Source organism: Entelurus aequoreus, linkage group LG15 (genome assembly GCF_033978785.1).
Source record: "Entelurus aequoreus isolate RoL-2023_Sb linkage group LG15, RoL_Eaeq_v1.1, whole genome shotgun sequence".
In the NCBI taxonomy this organism is placed as follows: Eukaryota; Metazoa; Chordata; class Actinopteri; order Syngnathiformes; family Syngnathidae; genus Entelurus; species Entelurus aequoreus.
In genome coordinates this window covers 35,863,990-35,881,558 of record NC_084745.1, presented here as the reverse complement: position 1 = coordinate 35,881,558, position 17,569 = coordinate 35,863,990, and the positions used below count along the sequence as shown (strand labels likewise).

The 17,569-nt window shown below is 38.2% G+C and overlaps 1 protein-coding gene and 1 long non-coding RNA gene across 4 annotated transcripts in view; one reads left to right on the top strand and one right to left on the bottom strand.

Annotated features, from left to right (window-relative positions):
* LOC133630071 (uncharacterized) overlaps positions 1-11,110 on the bottom strand; it is a 39,507-nt gene extending 28,397 nt beyond the window's left edge. For all 3 annotated transcript variants that reach the window (XR_009821189.1, XR_009821187.1, XR_009821188.1), the window contains exon 1: positions 10,847-11,110. This is a non-coding gene — a long non-coding RNA (uncharacterized LOC133630071). The remainder of the gene's footprint in view (positions 1-10,846) is intronic.
* The window catches only part of LOC133630064 (piezo-type mechanosensitive ion channel component 2-like), a 37,008-nt gene that overhangs the window by 17,667 nt on the left and 1,772 nt on the right, over positions 1-17,569 (top strand). The window contains 8 exon segments of the mRNA XM_062021321.1: positions 15,827-15,953; positions 16,138-16,296; positions 16,372-16,519; positions 16,598-16,786; positions 16,849-16,941; positions 17,011-17,177; positions 17,244-17,360; positions 17,433-17,512. Of these exon segments, the coding sequence (XP_061877305.1) occupies positions 15,827-15,953; positions 16,138-16,296; positions 16,372-16,519; positions 16,598-16,786; positions 16,849-16,941; positions 17,011-17,177; positions 17,244-17,360; positions 17,433-17,512 (1,080 nt within the window).

Genomic DNA, 17,569 nt, shown 5'->3' with positions numbered 1-17,569 from the left:
ACGCAATTTTAATATATTCAAGATATACCCGCGGACAGCCATCTACAAAATTTGAAAATATTAAGAGGACAGCTTTTAAGGAAAGAAAGTCCAACTGGAGTAGCAGTGCAAAGCAAGTGTGACATCATGCTTGTTGCAGCTCGCCTTTCGTCAGGGACATCGAGGGACAGAAGTAGTCTCTAAACACAACTACTTTTTATAACACCAGAAAAAAATGCTAGAATTGTTGCTAGTTGTTTTTAATAATAACGTAATTAAAAGTCTCTAGATACTAGATACTAAAAAAGTTCAACAATATACATACATATATACCAATTAATAATCATACTTTTTTTTTTTTAGCTTTTATAAAGAAATATAAAATAATATATCATCATAGCAAATTATTCGATGATGTCATGGTGACCACACCCATAACTACACTCCTGCTGCCACAGGTATCTTGGTAGTCTAGGAGAAACCCTGATATATGTGTTTATGTGTGTATATATTATATATACATACATATATACACATTTACAGGGTTTCCCCTAGACTGCCAAGGTACCTGTGGCGGTGGGTCCGTGGTCACAATGATGTAATCGATTAATTTGCAAAGCTTGCTATAATGATACGATTTTATTTAAAAAGGCTCCAAAAATGTATACATACAATCAAAACAAATCTGTTTTTGATCATTAGTATTAACATATATATTTGTTATCGTTTGCCATATTTACAATTGTTGCTGCTTTTTGTACAAGGTACTTTGTTGAGATTTTTTCAAGTGTTTACAGACTTCTAATTACTTTTTTTTAAGTTAAAAAAAATTAACAGTAAATCTAGCATCTTCTTCTGGTGTTATTACAGAATGTACTCGTGTTTAGAGCCTCTACTTCTGTCCCTCGATGTCCTGGACTAACGAGGCTGAAGCGAGCATGGCGTCACACTTGCTTGGCGCTGTTGCTCTAGTTCAGGGGTCACCAACGTGGTGCCCGCGGGCACCAGGTAGCCCGTAAGGACCAGATGAGTAGCCCGCTGGCCTGTTCTAAAAATAGCTCAAATAGCAGCACTTACCAGTGAGCTGCCTCTATTTTTTAAATTGTATTTATTTACTAGCAAGCTGGTCTCGCTTTGCCCGACATTTTTAATTCTAAGAGAGACAAAACTCAAATAGAATTTGAAAATCCTAGAAAATATTTTAAAGACTTGGTCTTCACTTGTTTAAATAAATTCATTAATTTTTTTTTACTTTGCTTCTTATAACTTTCAGAAAGACAATTTTAGAGAAAAAATACAACCCTAAAAATTATTTTAGGATTTTTAAACACATATACCTTTTTACCTTTTAAATTCCTTCCTCTTCTTTCCTGACAATTTAAATCAATGTTCAAGTAAAAAAAAAATTTTTATAGTAAAGAATAATAAATACATTTTTATTTAATTCTTCATTTTAGCTTCTGTTTTTTCGACGAAGAATATTTGTGAAATATTTCTTCAAACTTATTATGATTAAAATTCAAAAAAACTATTCTGGCAAATCTACAAAATCTGTAGAATCAAATTTAAATCTTATTTCAAAGTCTTTCGAATGTCTTTTAAAATTTTTGTTCTGGAAAACCTAGAAGAAATAATGATTAGTCTTTGTTAGAAATATAGCTTGGTCCAATTTGTTATATATTCTAACAAAGTGCAGAGTGGATTTTAACTTATTTAAAACATGTCATCAAAATTCTAAAATGAATCTTAATCAGGAAAAATTACTAATGATGTTCCATAAATTCTTTTTTTAATTTTTTCAAAAATTAGCTAGTTTTTCTCTTCTTTTTTTCGGTTGAATTTTGAATTTTAAAGAGTCGAAATTGAAGATAAACTATGTTTCAAAATTTAATTGTCATTTTTTTCGTGTTTTCTCCTCTTTTAAACCGTTCAATTAAGTGTAATCATCATTAATTATTAATAATAACATAGAGTTAAAGGTAAATTGAGCAAATTGGCTATTTCTAGCAATTTATTTAAGTGTGTATCAAACTGGTAGCCCTTCGCATTAATCACTACCCAAGAAGTAGCTCTTGGTTTCAAAAAGGTTGGTGACCCCTGCTCTAGTTGGACTTCCTCTTTTTAAAAGCAGCCACTGTCCTCTTAATATTTGCACATTTGGTAGATGTTCTGTACGAGGGTATATCTGCAATATGTATAAAATTCACGTCCACATCGCAGACATGCCAACAATGCTCCAGACAATGGCGTGCGTTTTGTTTACATCCAGGTTCGGCAGCGCGGTTTTCGGTGATCAAAGTCTTTTTTCCGGTGGCCAAGTTTTCAGTACATCACTTGTCGCTATAAATATCAATTCATACTGTAACAACCAGCTTATGGTAATGTTTATTTGTGTAGTGTGGATTTGATGTCAGTTTTTACCATGTTTACAAACACACCGTCCGTGCCTGAAAGGTGATTGGCGGAGAATGAAGAAGCGTTGTTTGTCCGGCGGGGAAGCGAAAACTCAAGGAGACAAAAGTGTTTTCATGAGAGGTAAAACATGTTGGAATTGTTATTATAAAATTGGTAATAAAATATAAAAAATTGCGTCGGACTTTGTGTGATTTCTTCTGGGGGCTACAATACATTATATTACTTTAATTCGTTTTCAAGTTAAAAAAAAAAAAGACCTTATTTTCAAGGTGTGGCAGTAATAAAAATGCCGTGGCGGCACGCCACATTCAATTACATTAAGGGAAAAAACAGATTTTTATATACACACACACACAAATATATGTGTGTATACATATATACTGTACATATAATATATATATACACACACACATACGGTATATGTGGCATGATAACAGCAAGATGTTTCGGTGTAACAGAGGAGTATGGAGGTTAATTAGCGGCTTTATTAAAGGCCTACTGAAATGACATTTTTTTATTTAAACGGGGATAGCAGATCTATTCTATGTGTCATACTTGATCATTTCGCGATATTGCCATATTTTTGCTGAAAGGATTTACAACGACGATAAAGATCGCAACTTTTGGTATCTGATAAAAAAAGGCTTGCCCCTACCGGAAGTAGCGTGACGTAGTCAATTGAACATATACGCAAAGTTCCCTATTGTTTACAATGATGGCCGCATGAAGTGAGAGAGATTCGGACCGAGAAAGCGACGATTTCCCCATTAATTTGAGCGAGGATGAAATATTTTTAAATGAGGAAAGTGCAAGTGAAGGACTAGTGGGGAGTGGAAGATGCTGTGAGAGCCGGGGGTGACCTGATATTCAGCTGGAAATGACTACAACAGTAAATAAACACAAGACATATATATACTCTATTAGCCACAACACAACCAGGCTTATATTTAATATGCCACAAATTAATCCCGCATAAAAACACCTAGGTGTTTGTTATGCTAGCTCCTAGCTCCTAGCTCGAGCTAGTTATAGCTCGAGCGGGTAATATGGACGGGATCCCATATATATAACCCGCCAATACAATTCAAACACCTGCATAAGACACACACTCACTCAGCCCAAACAACCGTTCACCTAACCCAAGGTTCATAAAGCTTATATATTTAATCAAAGTTACGTACATGACACGCACGTATGGGCAAGCAATCAAATGTTTGGAAGCGAGCGGGTGGGACCTGATATTCAGCTGGGAATGACTACAACAATAAATAAACACAAGACATATATATACTCTATTAGCCACAACACAACCAGGCTTATATTTAATATGCCACAAATGAATCCTAATGCTAGCTCCTAGCTCCTAGCTACTAGCTCGAGCTAGTTATAGCAAGCGATCAAATGTTTGGAAGCGCAGCTGTGTACTCACGTTATCGCAACTGTGTATCCAAATCAAAGTCCTCCTGGTAAGAGTCTCTGTTGTCCGAGTTCTTCCATCTTGACTGCATCTTTCGGGAATGTAAACAAAGAAGCGCCGGCTGTGTACGTGTTGTTGCTGACTTCCCTCGCAAAATAGACACTTCACACCGACAACTTTCTTCTTTGCTTGCTCAGCTTCTTTCTCCATAATGCAATGAACAAATTGCAACAGATTCACCAACACAGATGTCCAGAATACTGTGGAATAATGAGATGAAAACAGAGCTATTTCGTATTGACTTCAATGGTGTCCGAATACTTCCGTTTCAATGATTGACGTCACGCGCATACGTCAACCCTCAGAGGCGTTTCGAACCGGAAGTTTAGCGGGAAATTTAAAATTGCACTTTATAAGTTAACCCGGCCGTATTGGCATGTGTTGCAATGTTAAGATTTCATCATTGATATATAAACTATCAGACTGCGTGGTCGGTAGTAGTGGCTTTCAGTAGGCCTTTAAGAAAGCTTTTCTTCGACACTGAATTTATGTAACTGAATTATTGCGTTGGAATTTTGTGAACTGAATTTTTTTACATCAAATTATGCTGACAAAAAAAATCAGTGTAAAAAAATTCAGCGTAGAAAAATTTGCTGCTTCAAAAAGGAAGACTCACTTGTGGTAAATTAAGACTGAAGCAATCGAACCTGTCTCAGAACCAGCCAATGAGGTGTCAAGTTTGAAGTCAAGTGACACGGGTTTTGCAAAACAGTATACAAAAGGCAGTTAGCTGGGCTACCTGGGCAAAATACAACATAATAAACACTTCAATGTGGCTCACTGGATGTTTTCAAACTATAGAAATGCATCCAATGTTTAGAATCTGCACTTTTGAAAGCCATACAAAGCTCTGCTTCATGCAGACCAGGCACGGACAGAGTGGGCAGAGCTTGTATATGGAGAGGCGAGTGTCAGACAGAGGCAGATTTCTACAGCAAAGTTCTGCAGAACAGTGATATTATATCGAATATGTGGATATTTTTTTACCCTTTGCGTTTATGTTTCGTGTTTGTTGCACCTTTGTTGTTCTTGCTTGATTATAAAAGATGTCGATCAAGGAGGTGGTCTGCAGTAGAGGAGTAACGGGCTGCAACTAACAACTAATTTGATAATCGATTAATCTGTTGATTATTACTTCAATTAATCGATTAATAATCGGATAAAAGAGACAAACTACATTTCTATCCTTTCCAGTATTTTATTGGGGAAAAACAGCTATGTTCTTTCAACTTGCCAAATAAAACAAGGCAAATGTTACAAAAATGTTTATTTTTATAAAGTGCACCATTGTCATGCACAATGGCAATAATTTTTCTTGGGGGAATTTCAAGCCTGGCAACTACCTATTCCAACCATCCTGCAATGTTGGATGCTGAATGTCTTTCCTCTAGTGGCATGGTCGTAAGGCAGATTGACTTCATGTTCCATTCGTCTCCAATGTAATGGCATGTATTGCCAAGGTAAACTTCCGTGGCTACACATCAGTAGTGAGAGCAACTTTGCTCTGGGTGGCTTTTATATCAGTCTACACTGCTTGGAATGTCTACTCGTACTTCCTCTCCATCAGTTTGGTAAAATGGGTCCTCGAGGGAAGAGTGTAACCAGGGTTGAGGACGTGAATCATTTGTCTAAAACCTATATCCTCCACCATTGATAGTGGCCTCATGTCAGTTACCAACATATTCAGGATAGCATCAGTCAATGCAGCTGCTTGCTGTGGTGTGCAGACCTTCCTTTGTACCAAGTCATGTAACTTAATATATACCTAGTTGATTTATTTAATAATTTCTGACGTAAAAGGCAAATACGCCACCAAATTTAAAAAAAAGCTAAATTAAATAAATGGACATTGGGGTTGCAGAATACACCAATAATAACACAGAACTGTAACTCATCAGATCAGAACTGGATCAGATATTGTACACGTTTCTGTTGTGAATAATAAAGGATTCATTTTAGGTTGCCTCTGAATAATAGCATGAAATATTCCAGCACCTTCATAATGTTTAATTATACTAAAGCGTCACTCAAATCTAAATAGATTTATATAGCTTTATTGGGCCCAGCTACATTGATCCATTATGAAACGAACCTGAGATATTTCTGTCCGCTACGTTTATTTCCAAATTGGTAACCGTGCGTTTTCTCTCTCACAACGGAGTCAAATGTGCCAGAGACACATTATCAGCCCCGTGTTGCAACAAAGGGATAACGTTAACGTTACTCACAAAAAAGAGCTGGCGTGCTGAACTGATGAATGCCTGTTGCCACTCAAAACAACACAGAGAATGAAGTCGTTGCGTCGCACTCTCCAAAACATCCTTAACACTCTGAAAGTTAATACACAACAGTTGCTGCTGCGCTTCCTTTAAAAAAATCTCCTCGTTAACGAAAGATTAAAAACACACGAAGACGGACACAACGGATCAATGTACCCGGACTATGGACTTAAAACGTTACGTACCGTCAGTTCTCTTCATCCATGGCTCCAACATGTTTCCTCTTCAGGTTCTCCCGAAGCAATGTTGTACTTCCGTGCCATGCGAGGTCCATGCTGCACATTTTGCAGGAAACGGTCTTCTTTGAAGTATTTAAAGTAAAGTGTTCCCACACTTTTGACGACTTAGGTAGTACACTTTTCTCCATTGAAGCAATAACTTCCAGATGCCCTAGTTCATATATTCTCAATATTCAGTGTTTTATGGTTCATAGCTAATATTGTAAACCCCACTTTCTATATTTTTTATGTACAGTCTGACTGTCATCTAATAAAGTAAAAAAATTATGGTTCATTCCGTTTTTGAAATGGTCTGTTTAGCTTTTTATTGAATAAGACACTCAGAATGTATATGAAAATACAGAATGTGGGATTTGTAATATTAACTATGAACAATAAAACACTGAATATTTAAAATATATGAACGTTGCTCCTCTACTTCCCACACCACCTCCTTGATCGACATCTTTTATATTCGAGCAAGAGCAATAAAGATGCAACAAACACGGCGAAAAATAAAAGCAAAAGGATAAAAAAAACATCCACTTATTTGATATGATATCACTGTTCTGCAGAACTTTGTTGCAGAAATCACTCACGTTTGCGAGGTCTCAGGCTTGTTGTTGCCCCGCCCACTCTGCCCCGTGCCTCGTCTGCATGAAGCAGCACTTCCTATGGTCACTGTAGTGTGTTGTTCATCTATTTATGACCAAACTTTGTCTTGTGAACAACGAGCTTACGCTCAAGCATCCATCCATCCATTTTCTACTGCTTGTCCTTCTCTGGGTCGCTGGAGGATATCCAAGCGGCATTCGGGCGGAAGGTGGGGTACACCCTGGAAAATCCAAACATCTATATGTAGCCCCTGTCTTCTTTGTTACATTTACCTGAACATAATTATCCAGCACCATCTGCTGGTCACATTGTGTATCACAGTCAGTTTAGTTGCATATCATGACACGTAGTAACTCGTATGCAGTGATGGGCAGTAACAAACTACATGTAACTAAACTACGTAGATTAACTATATTTCCCAGTAGCTTAGCTACTTTTTTAACGAGCAGCTTTTCCTGTAGCTTAGCTATTTTTAGACCCATATAGGTAGCTTACATCAAAGCTACAAGCTCCAAAGAGAGAAAACGGACTGCGAATCCAGGTCCAAAGAAATATGGAAAAAATACAATGATCTGGATAATGAGAACATCCCTACATATGGAGGAAATCACGGTTAGGGCAAAACATTACAGACTGGCCAATCAGAGGCAAGATTAGGCAGGTCTTCGAAACGAGTAAGCAAAATCATAACAGACACGCACTCATGTCACGCGATGACAAAGGAGTCTAAACCAATAAATGCCAGTGTGACTTATCGCTCACCTGTCAAACTCATTGCCGATCGACTTTTCTGGCTTCTGTTCGTTTTGCCATGGCTTCTGTGACACTGCCTCAGCATGGCAGCAGCTACCTAGAATTAACTTCCTAGTTTCTGGTAATCAGACTGAAAATGTGAATTTTTACCGGCGCATTGACATTTCTTTTGTAAAAAGAGGGAACAATTGGGGAAAGTCGGAGATCGTTTTTGTCCAACAAGAAAGCTGCAGTATATGTGGCTATTATGTCACTGACGCACGTGATAACTCATTAGTATTAATATCATTTAACAATTCTGTCCTCTTGTTATTATAATAATGTTTTGTTCTCAAAACACTAGTTGTGTATCTTAAGTTTTAGTATAGTGACACTACACTTTATGATAGTGGCACTACACTTTATGTGGTGACAGTAGTTTCACATGTCACTGGCAATACAGCTACTCAAAAAGGGTAAAAAAAAAAAATTTGCTTTGACTCTTAGATTTTTTGTATTAAATTTAGACATAATGCTTCTATTTAGTGACAAATGTCCACAATGACTGACTGGTGACATGCTTCATAAATAAAGCAGTACAATTGAAATGCTGCCAGACATACTAATAAAACATAAATATCTCCCCTAACTGAAGTTAATGTGTTTTAAGTTAAGAAAACCAGGGGCCGTACTTATCAAGCTTCTCAGAATTACTCCTAAGAAGTCTGCTAAGAGTTGACTTAAGAGTAAAAAAATTATTCGCTGAAAGCTGCACTTAAAAGTTAGTTATCAAGCATCTTACTCACACTTTCAGCGAAGTGTAGGACTGAATCTTAAGTGTCACACTCAGAGCTGAATTACGACATTACTATGTGCCGTAAATGGAATTTTAGGTGACGTAATTTCTGTGTCCATAGAAATGACCAATCACGAAAGGGAATCCGTTGTCTAAGAATAAAGAAATATCTTGGAAATATTTAAGTGGACAATGGGAGTGTATATTTTGACAATAAACAACAAAATAATACAAAACAAACTAGTCCCCGCCGGCACTCACGCTACCGCTCCCTCTCTTCTGTCGCCCACACACTCACTGACGTCACTCACCTCACGGCCACACACATACGCTACTGTCATAACATTTTCTTTCCAATTCATTAATTAGGCAACTAATTTGAAACTGGTGTGGGTGGCTCTATATATACTAGCCCACTGCAGCCACATGCAGAAATCAACATGGAATCGAAAAGTATTAAATCTGTGACAAAAATAATACCCGCTCTGTCTAAACGATACCGTTTGATCAGCTGCTCGTCATCAAACAAATCCAGAACATCGTTCCGCTCCCTGAATGTTCGCGCATGTCTCTCTCCCCTCAGTGCCATCCCCTGCTGGCAACTCCTAACCACTTAAGACACCTCTGAAGGTCTCTTAAATATCGTGGAGAGTAGGAGTGATTCTTAGACTTAAGAACGTTGATAAAAAGCTTTTATTCTTAAGTTTGAGAGTAGGACTAAATTTCGCAAATTCTCAGGACTTAAGTGTAAAATGGCACTCTAAGAAGCTTGATAAGTACGGCCCCAGATATCTATTAAAGCAGGGGTGTCCAAACTTTTTCCACTGAGGGCCGTACACAGAAAAATGTAAGCATGCGGGGGCCATTTTGATATTTTTCATTTTCAAACCTTAACAAAATATATGGATTTTTTTTTTTTAACCTTTAGGGCTCCCGGGACTATAAAGGGTCTCAGTCATTAAACTGTTAAAAATAAGTCAAATTATTATTATTATTTTTTATTTAACGCTTACAGCAAATCTCTATATCAACTTGAGGTTGATATAAAGTATAAAAAAAAAAAATTTCTGTCAAAGACAACTTTGTTTTTTATAGTAAAACTGAAATATGCAGTATTTAGTAATTAGAGCCTTAAAAGATCAATAAAGCAGGACACCATTGATTTTAATTATTTAATATTTTTGAGTAATCACAGTGAAAAGTTAAATAAAATCCTACTAAATATATTTAGGATCCAAAAGGTCCCCCACTCATAAAGTGATACATTTGTATTAGTTTTTTTTTTACTTTTAACACTTAAATTACGAGATCAACTTCAGATATATCTGTCGATTTTACGTTTGAACTATTATTTTGTTTGTTTTATGCTCTTTTGTCGAATAAAACTTTGATGTTTTTATATGGCAACCACACAATATATGCAATATTTTTTCCACATAAAACATTTTAAAGTGATATTTTTTAACTAATAATTCATTATAACATAGATTTTTAGTCTTTTTTTTTTTTTTTTAGCAATGGCAAAAAAAGAAAAATAAACAAAGTCAAAAGGAAAAAAAACAGCCTGCATGGCAGCTTTGTGTCAACATTGCAACTTTTTCTTGTTAGATTTCACCTCATTCCACTTTTTTAAAATGTTTTTTTTTAATTTTTGCAATATTATCAATTTTGCAATTTTTGCAGAATGTGTGGCGGGCCGGTAAACAATTAGCTGCGGGCCGCAAATGGCCCCCGGGCCGCACTTTGGACACCACTGTATTAAAGAAATATGTCTATCTTTTTTCTGTTAAGTTAAGCAGGAAATATTTCAATTTAAGAATTATTTTCCATTTTATTCTGATTTTTTTTTTTTGCACAAATATTTAATTATTTAACATTTAGTTTCTCATGTATTTTGTATGACTTCAAAACCTGCGCAGCTAGTTAAATTTTGCTTGGAGTCCAATGGTATACAAATATGTGTGTATGTTGTGAGTCATTAGGATAATCCTCAAAAACTGAATGGATGCAATCCGGAAACAGCTTCAACAAACAAGAAGTGTCTAGTTCCCTTCATTCAACCTTTGTGGATAGTATACAACTCATTTTACACAAATAAAAAAGGAAAAAGAAACAAATTGGGACGACAAGCCGTTTTTTTTGCCCAAAGTTGGTAACCCTAGGAGTTAGCTTGCTAGCTCGACGTTAGCTTGCTAGCTAGCAATTTCTAGCTAGCATGTCCAAAAAGTAACAAAGTACACCTGCTATCCAAATGTATACATATACACATTTATAATGTTTCACGCCTTAAATAAACACTGGATATTGTAAGTGTTACTCAATATTCACAACTTACCAGCAATACTGCAAAATGATCCTTTTCTGAATTATGTGCTGATGAGGTGCGGTGTTGCCAGATGGGATATGACAAAATATTCGACCACAAGCTTAAAATGGTCGTCTTTTGAGAATAGCTATCGTACACACCCAATCTAACTTTGCTCTGGACATTAAAACAATACTTCACAGTTCATACCGTGTATAGTATGGCTTATACAGAAATTAGGTTTTACATTTCAATAACCAACTTGCATAGTTAGAAAGGGTGCCCCCACCTGGCTGTAAAGAGGCACGTGAATAGCCAACTCTGGGGAAAAATATAAGAGTCACCTTGAGAGGCTGGTCGACCTAATTTATTTTGTCTTTTTTTATTTGTATTAAAGTAGTTTGTTTTTACTATCAGCAGAGTCTGAATAGAGGCACCGGGGCTCTTAATTAGAAGACTCCTTTTGGATCAATTAACTTTGTATTTTAGGACCTGATGACGAAAAATCTACACACATACTTTTATACTAAAGGGACAAGCAGTAGAAAATGGATGGATGGATGGATGGATGATTTGACTTCAACCAGAATTTAAATACAAAATCCAAAACCAGCGAAGTTGGCACGTTGTGTAAATGGTAAATAAAAACAGAATACAATGATTAGCAAATCCCTTTCAACTTATATTCAATTGAATAGACTGCAGAGACAAGATATTTAATGTTCGAACTGAGAAACTATTTTTTTTGTTGTTGCAAATAATCATTAACTTAGAATTTAATGACAGCAACACATTGCAAAAAAGTTGGCACAGGGGCATTTTTACCACTGTGTTACATGGCCTTTCCTTTTAACAACACTCAGTAAACGTTTGGGAACTGAGGAGACCAATGTTTGAAGCTTTTCAGGTGGAATTCTTTCCCATTCTTGCTTGATGTACAGCTTAAGTTGTTCAACAGTCCGGGTCTCCGTTGTCGTATTTTACGATTCATAACGCGCCACACATTTTCGATGGGAGATAGGTCTGGACTAAAGGCAGGCCAGTCTAGTACCCACACTCTTTTACTACGAAGCCACGCTGTTGTAACACATGCAGAATGTGGCTTAATTGGCATTGTCTTGCTGAAATAAGCAGGGGCGTCCATGAAAAAACGTTGCTTGGATGGCAACATATGTTGCTCCAAAACCTGTATGTACCTTTTAGCATTAATGGTGCCTTCACACCCCCATACCATCACAAATGATGGCTTTTGAACTTTGTGCCTATAACAGTCTGGATGGTTCTTTTCCTCTTTTATCCGGCGGACACAACGTCCACAGTTTCCAAAAACAATTTGAAATGCGGACTCTTCAGACCACAGAACACTTTTCCACTTTGCATCAGTCCATCTTAGATGAGCTCATGCCCAGCGAAGTGCTTCTGGGTGTTGTTGATAAATGGCTTTGGCTTTGCATAGTAGAGTTTTAACTTGCACTTACAGATGTAGCGAAGAACTATAGTTACTGACAGTGGTTTTCTGAGGTGTTCCTGAGGCCATGTGGTGATATCCTTTACACACTGATGTCGCTTTTTGATGCAGTACCACCTGAGGGATCGATGGTCACGGACATTCAATGTTGGTTTTTGGTGATTTCTCCAGATTCTCTGAACCTTTTGATGATATTACGGACCATAGATGGTGAAATCCCTAAATTCCTTGCAATAGCCAGTTGAGAAATGTTATTCTTAAACAGTTTGCTCACGTATTTGTTCACAAAGTGGTGACCCTCGCCCCATCCTTGTTTGTGAATGAAGCTGCTTTTATACCAAATCATGGCACCTACCTGTTCCCAATTAGCCTGTTCACATGTGGGATGTTCCAAATAAGTGTTTGAAGAGCATTCCTCAACTTTCTCATTATTTTTTGCTACTTGTGCCAGCTTTTTTTAAACATGTTGCAGGCATCAGATTCCAAATGAGCTAATATTTACAAAAAATAATAAAGCTTACCAGTTCAAACATTAAAGGCCTACTGAAACCCACTACTACCGACCACACAGTCTGATAGTTTATATATCAATGATGAAATCTTAACATTGAAACACATGCCAATACGGCCGGGTTAACTTATAAAGTGCAATTTTAAAATTCCCGCCACACTTCCGGTTGAAAAACTCCTTTGGTAATGATTTATGCGCGTGACGTCACAAAATCCACGGAAGTGGTTGGACCCCATCGAACCCGATACAGAAACCTCTTGTTTTCTTCGATAAAATTCCACAGTATTCTGGACATCTGTGTTGGTGAATCTTTTGCAATTTGTTTAATGAACAATGGAGGCTGCAAAGAAGAACGTTGTAGGTGGGATCGATCGGTGTATTAGCGGCTAAGTACAATACTTACAGCAACACAACAAGGACTACTTACTACGCCTAGCCGATGCTAGCCGCCAAACCCACGGATGAAGTCCTTCGTTGCGCCGTCGAACGCTGGAACGCAGGTGAGCACGGCTGTTGATGGGAAGATGAGGGCTGGCTGGCGTAGGTGGAGCGCTAATGTTTTTATCATAGTTCTGTGAGGTCCGGTTGCTAAGTTGCTAAATTAGCCTTAGCGTCGTTAGCAACAGCATTGTTAAGCCTTACCAGGCTGAGAATTTTTAACTGTGTTGTTACATGTACATGGTTTAATAGTATTGTTGATCTTCTGTCTATCCTTCCAGTCAGGGGTTTATTTCTTTTGTTTCTATCTTCATTTGAGAACGATGCTATCACGTTAGCTCAGTAGCTAAGTGTGTCACCGATGTATTGTCGTGGAGATAAAAGTCACTTTAAATGTCCATTTGGCGTTCTCGACTCTCATTTTCAAGAGGATATAGTATCCGAGGTGGTTTAAAATACAAATTTGTGATCCACAATAGAAAAAGGAGAGTGTGGAATCCAATGAGCCAGCTTGTACCTAAGTTACGGTCAGAGCGAAAAAAGATACGTCCATCACTGCCTCTCTAGTCCTTCACTGTAACGTTCCTCATGTACGAATCTTTCATCCTCGCTCAAATTAATGGGGTAATCGTCGCTTTGTCGCTCCGAATCTCTCGCTCCATTGTAAACAACGGGGAATTGTGAGGAATACTAGCTCCTGTGATGTCACGCTACTTCCGGTACAGGCAAGGCTTTTTTTATCAGCGAGCAAAAGTTGCGAACTTTATCGTCGATTTTCTCTATTAAATCCTTTCAGCAAAAATATGGCAATATCGCGAAATGATCAAGTATGACACATAGAATGGATCTGCTATTTCCGTTTAAATAAAAAAAAATCATTTCAGTAGGCCTTTAAGTATCTTGTCTTTGCAGTGTATTCAACTGGTTGAAAAGGATTTGCAATTCATTGTATTCTGTTTTTATTTACGGTTTACAGAACATGCTAACTTCACTGGTTTTGGGTTTTGTAGATGTGCAGGTTTTGGACGAATACAAATATGTGGCAAAGTAATTGTTCAATAATTAATGTTTTTGTGCAAAATAACAAAATGAACAGCATAAAATACTATAAAACAATCCTAAATAAATATATTTCCTGCTTAACTTAACAGAATAAAAAATAGTTCTTAAACAGATATCTCTCCTGCTTAGCAGTATATATTTAGTGTGCAGCTTTATGATAGAAAAGGGGTCTCCAACTTTTATCAGTATGAGAACTACTTTATAGGACTGGCTACATTTAAATTATGCTATAGTATGGTCATTTGTCATTAAATGTCAGGATGTAACACTTAGAAAACTATTAAGAGTGGCAGAAAATATTATTTGACCTTTGGTGAGTTACTGTACCGCCAGCTAACAGTTGGAAACCCCTGTTGTATCACTATCATAAAGTGTAGTGTCACTGTCATGAAATGCATTGTCACTATCATGAAGTGTAGTGTCACTATCATAAAGTGCAGTGTCACTATCATAAAGTGTAGTGTCATTATCATGAAGTGCATTGTCACTATCATGAAGTGTAGTGTCACTATCATAAAGTGCAGTGTCACTATCATAAAGTGTAGTGTCACTATCATGAAGTGCATTGTCACTATCATGAAGTGTAGTGTCACTATCATAAAGAGCAGTGTCACTATCATGAAGTGCATTGTCACTATCATGAAGTGTAGTGTCACTATCATAAAGTGCAGTGTCACTATCATAAAGTGTAGTGTCACTATCATGAAGGGCATTGTCACTATCATGAAGTGTAGTGTCACTATCATAAAGTGCAGTGTCACTATCATAGTGTAGTGTCACTATCATGAAGTGCATTGTCACTATCATGAAGTGTAGTGTCACTATCATAAAGTGCAGTGTCACTATCGTGAAGTATAGTATCACTATTGGAAAGTGTAGTGCCATTATCATAAACAGTAGTGTCACTATCATAAAGGGTAGTGTCACTATCATAAAGTGTAGCGTCACTATCATACACTGCAGTGGCACTATCGTGAAGTGTAGTGTCACTATTGGAAAGTGTAGTGCCATTATCATAAAGTGTAGTGTCACTATCGTACAGTGTAGTGGCACTATCGTAAAGTGTAGTGTCACTATCATAAAGTGCAATGTCACTATCATAAAGTTTAGTGTCACTATCATCAAGTGTAATGTCACTATTATTAAGTGTAGTGTCACGATCTTAAAGTGTAGTGTTAATATTATAAAGTGCAGTCTCACCATCAAAGTGTAGTGTCACAATCATAAAGTGTAGTGTCACTATCATGAAGTGCAATGTCCCTATCATAAAGTGTAGTGTCACTATCATGAAGTGTAGTGTCACTATCATGAAGTGCAATGTCCCTATCATACAGTGTAGTGTCACTATCATAAAGCGTAGTGTCACTATCTTAACTATAGTTGACTTAACTGTCAACAATCAAACATCTGTCAACGCTGATGAAGACAATGACCAACCATTTTACAAAATAATTACATAAATATTATTAATTTTGTCAAATTGGTAAATGATTGTCAATTTTTAGCAAGCTTTCTATTTGTGTGTCTGCAGGTACTATGGTGATAGACCGAGCTCTCTATTTAAGAAAGACTGTTTTGGGAAAGTTGGTCTTTCAGGTGATTTTGGTCTTAGGGATTCATTTCTGGATGTTCTTCATCCTGCCGACTGTCACTGAGAGGTGAAAAATGATCGATCAAATCAATCCTAATCATTGTTAAAGCAGCTGTTTGAAGAATGTGTGTGTGTGTGTGTGTGTGTGTGTGTGTGTGTGTGTGTGTGTGTGTGTGTGTGTGTGTGTGTGTGTGTGTGTGTGTGTGTGTGTGTGTGTATGTGTGTGTGTGTGTGTGTGTGTGTGTGTGCAGGCGCTTCAATCAGAACTTGGTGGCTCAGCTGTGGTACTTCGTCAAATGTATTTACTTTGGCTTGTCAGCCTATCAGATTCGCTCAGGTTATCCAACACGTGTTCTCGGAAACTTCCTGACAAAGAGTTACAACTACCTCAACCTGTTCCTGTTCCAAGGGTGAGTCACCACCGGAGCTATCTATCAGTGTATATCATCACTCCATCACACCTGTTTTCACCAACTCATCTGTAGCTTTCGCCTGGTTCCTTTCCTGACTGAACTCCGGGCTGTGATGGACTGGGTGTGGACCGACACCACTTTGTCGTTGTCCTCCTGGATCTGCGTGGAGGACGTCTACGCCCACTGCTTCGTCCTTAAGTGCTGGAGGGAGTCTGAAATGGTCCGGATTCGATTCTACATACAGTTCACGCCCCTGTGAGGCTCCGAAGTAAAGTATTTGTTGTTCTCTGGTCTTCAGAGATACCCTCAGCCTCGCGGCCAGAAGAAGAAGCGAGTGGTGAAGTACGGCATGGGAGGTCTGATTGTCCTGCTGCTGATCTGCATCGTCTGGTTTCCCTTGCTCTTCATGTCCCTCATTAAGTCTGTCGCCGGAGTCATCAACCGGCCCCTGGACGTCTCTCTGACTGTCACCCTTGGAGGCTTCCAGGTAAGGACTAAACAAAAATGACCGTAGCTTTTTATGACGGTGTTCATTGTTGTCCTTGTCAGCCGATCTTCACGATGAGCGCACAGCAGAATCAGTTGAAGGACCTGACCGAGGACGACTTCAAAACCTTCACCAGTACCTATAGTTACACACCTGTAAGTAACCCTTCTCTACGGTTTTCACAACACTCCGCTTTAGCCGCCCTAACGCTGCTTCTTCCCCAGAGTGCCTTGCAGTTCCTGGAGGCGTACAGTCACGAGGATGTGACAGTGGCAGAGCTGCAGGGTAGCAGTAACTCCCTGTGGACTATCAGTCCTCCCAGCAGGCGCTACCTGAGCCAGGTGCTCAACCTGGACCACTTCCCCCTTACCTTATCCTGGACTGTACAGAGGTTCGATTCATACATCTAACACTTATGACTGGAACAACACCTTGTTTTTTTACCTTGTAAAATCAGGAACTTAAGTCTTGGGGCAAAGGCGGAGCTTGCCTCAGGGAAACATGTGACCTATCTGGATGATCAGACTCGTTTGGAACTGATCCAGCTGCTGAATGGTACCAGAACATTTCCCGTGTAAGTACTTTCTGGGTTTCAACAATTGAGTGCGCCATCTTTGCTAGCTTGTGAGTGAGCTGTTTCTTTCAGCGTGATTCAAGGCGTGCTGCCGTCTTTCCTGCGAGCTCCCAGCGACTCCAACGCCAAACCCATCGAGCAGCTCTATGCAGGTTTATGTCCGTTCACTTGGCATCTGAGCACTAAATAGTGACGTTGACTTATGGTTG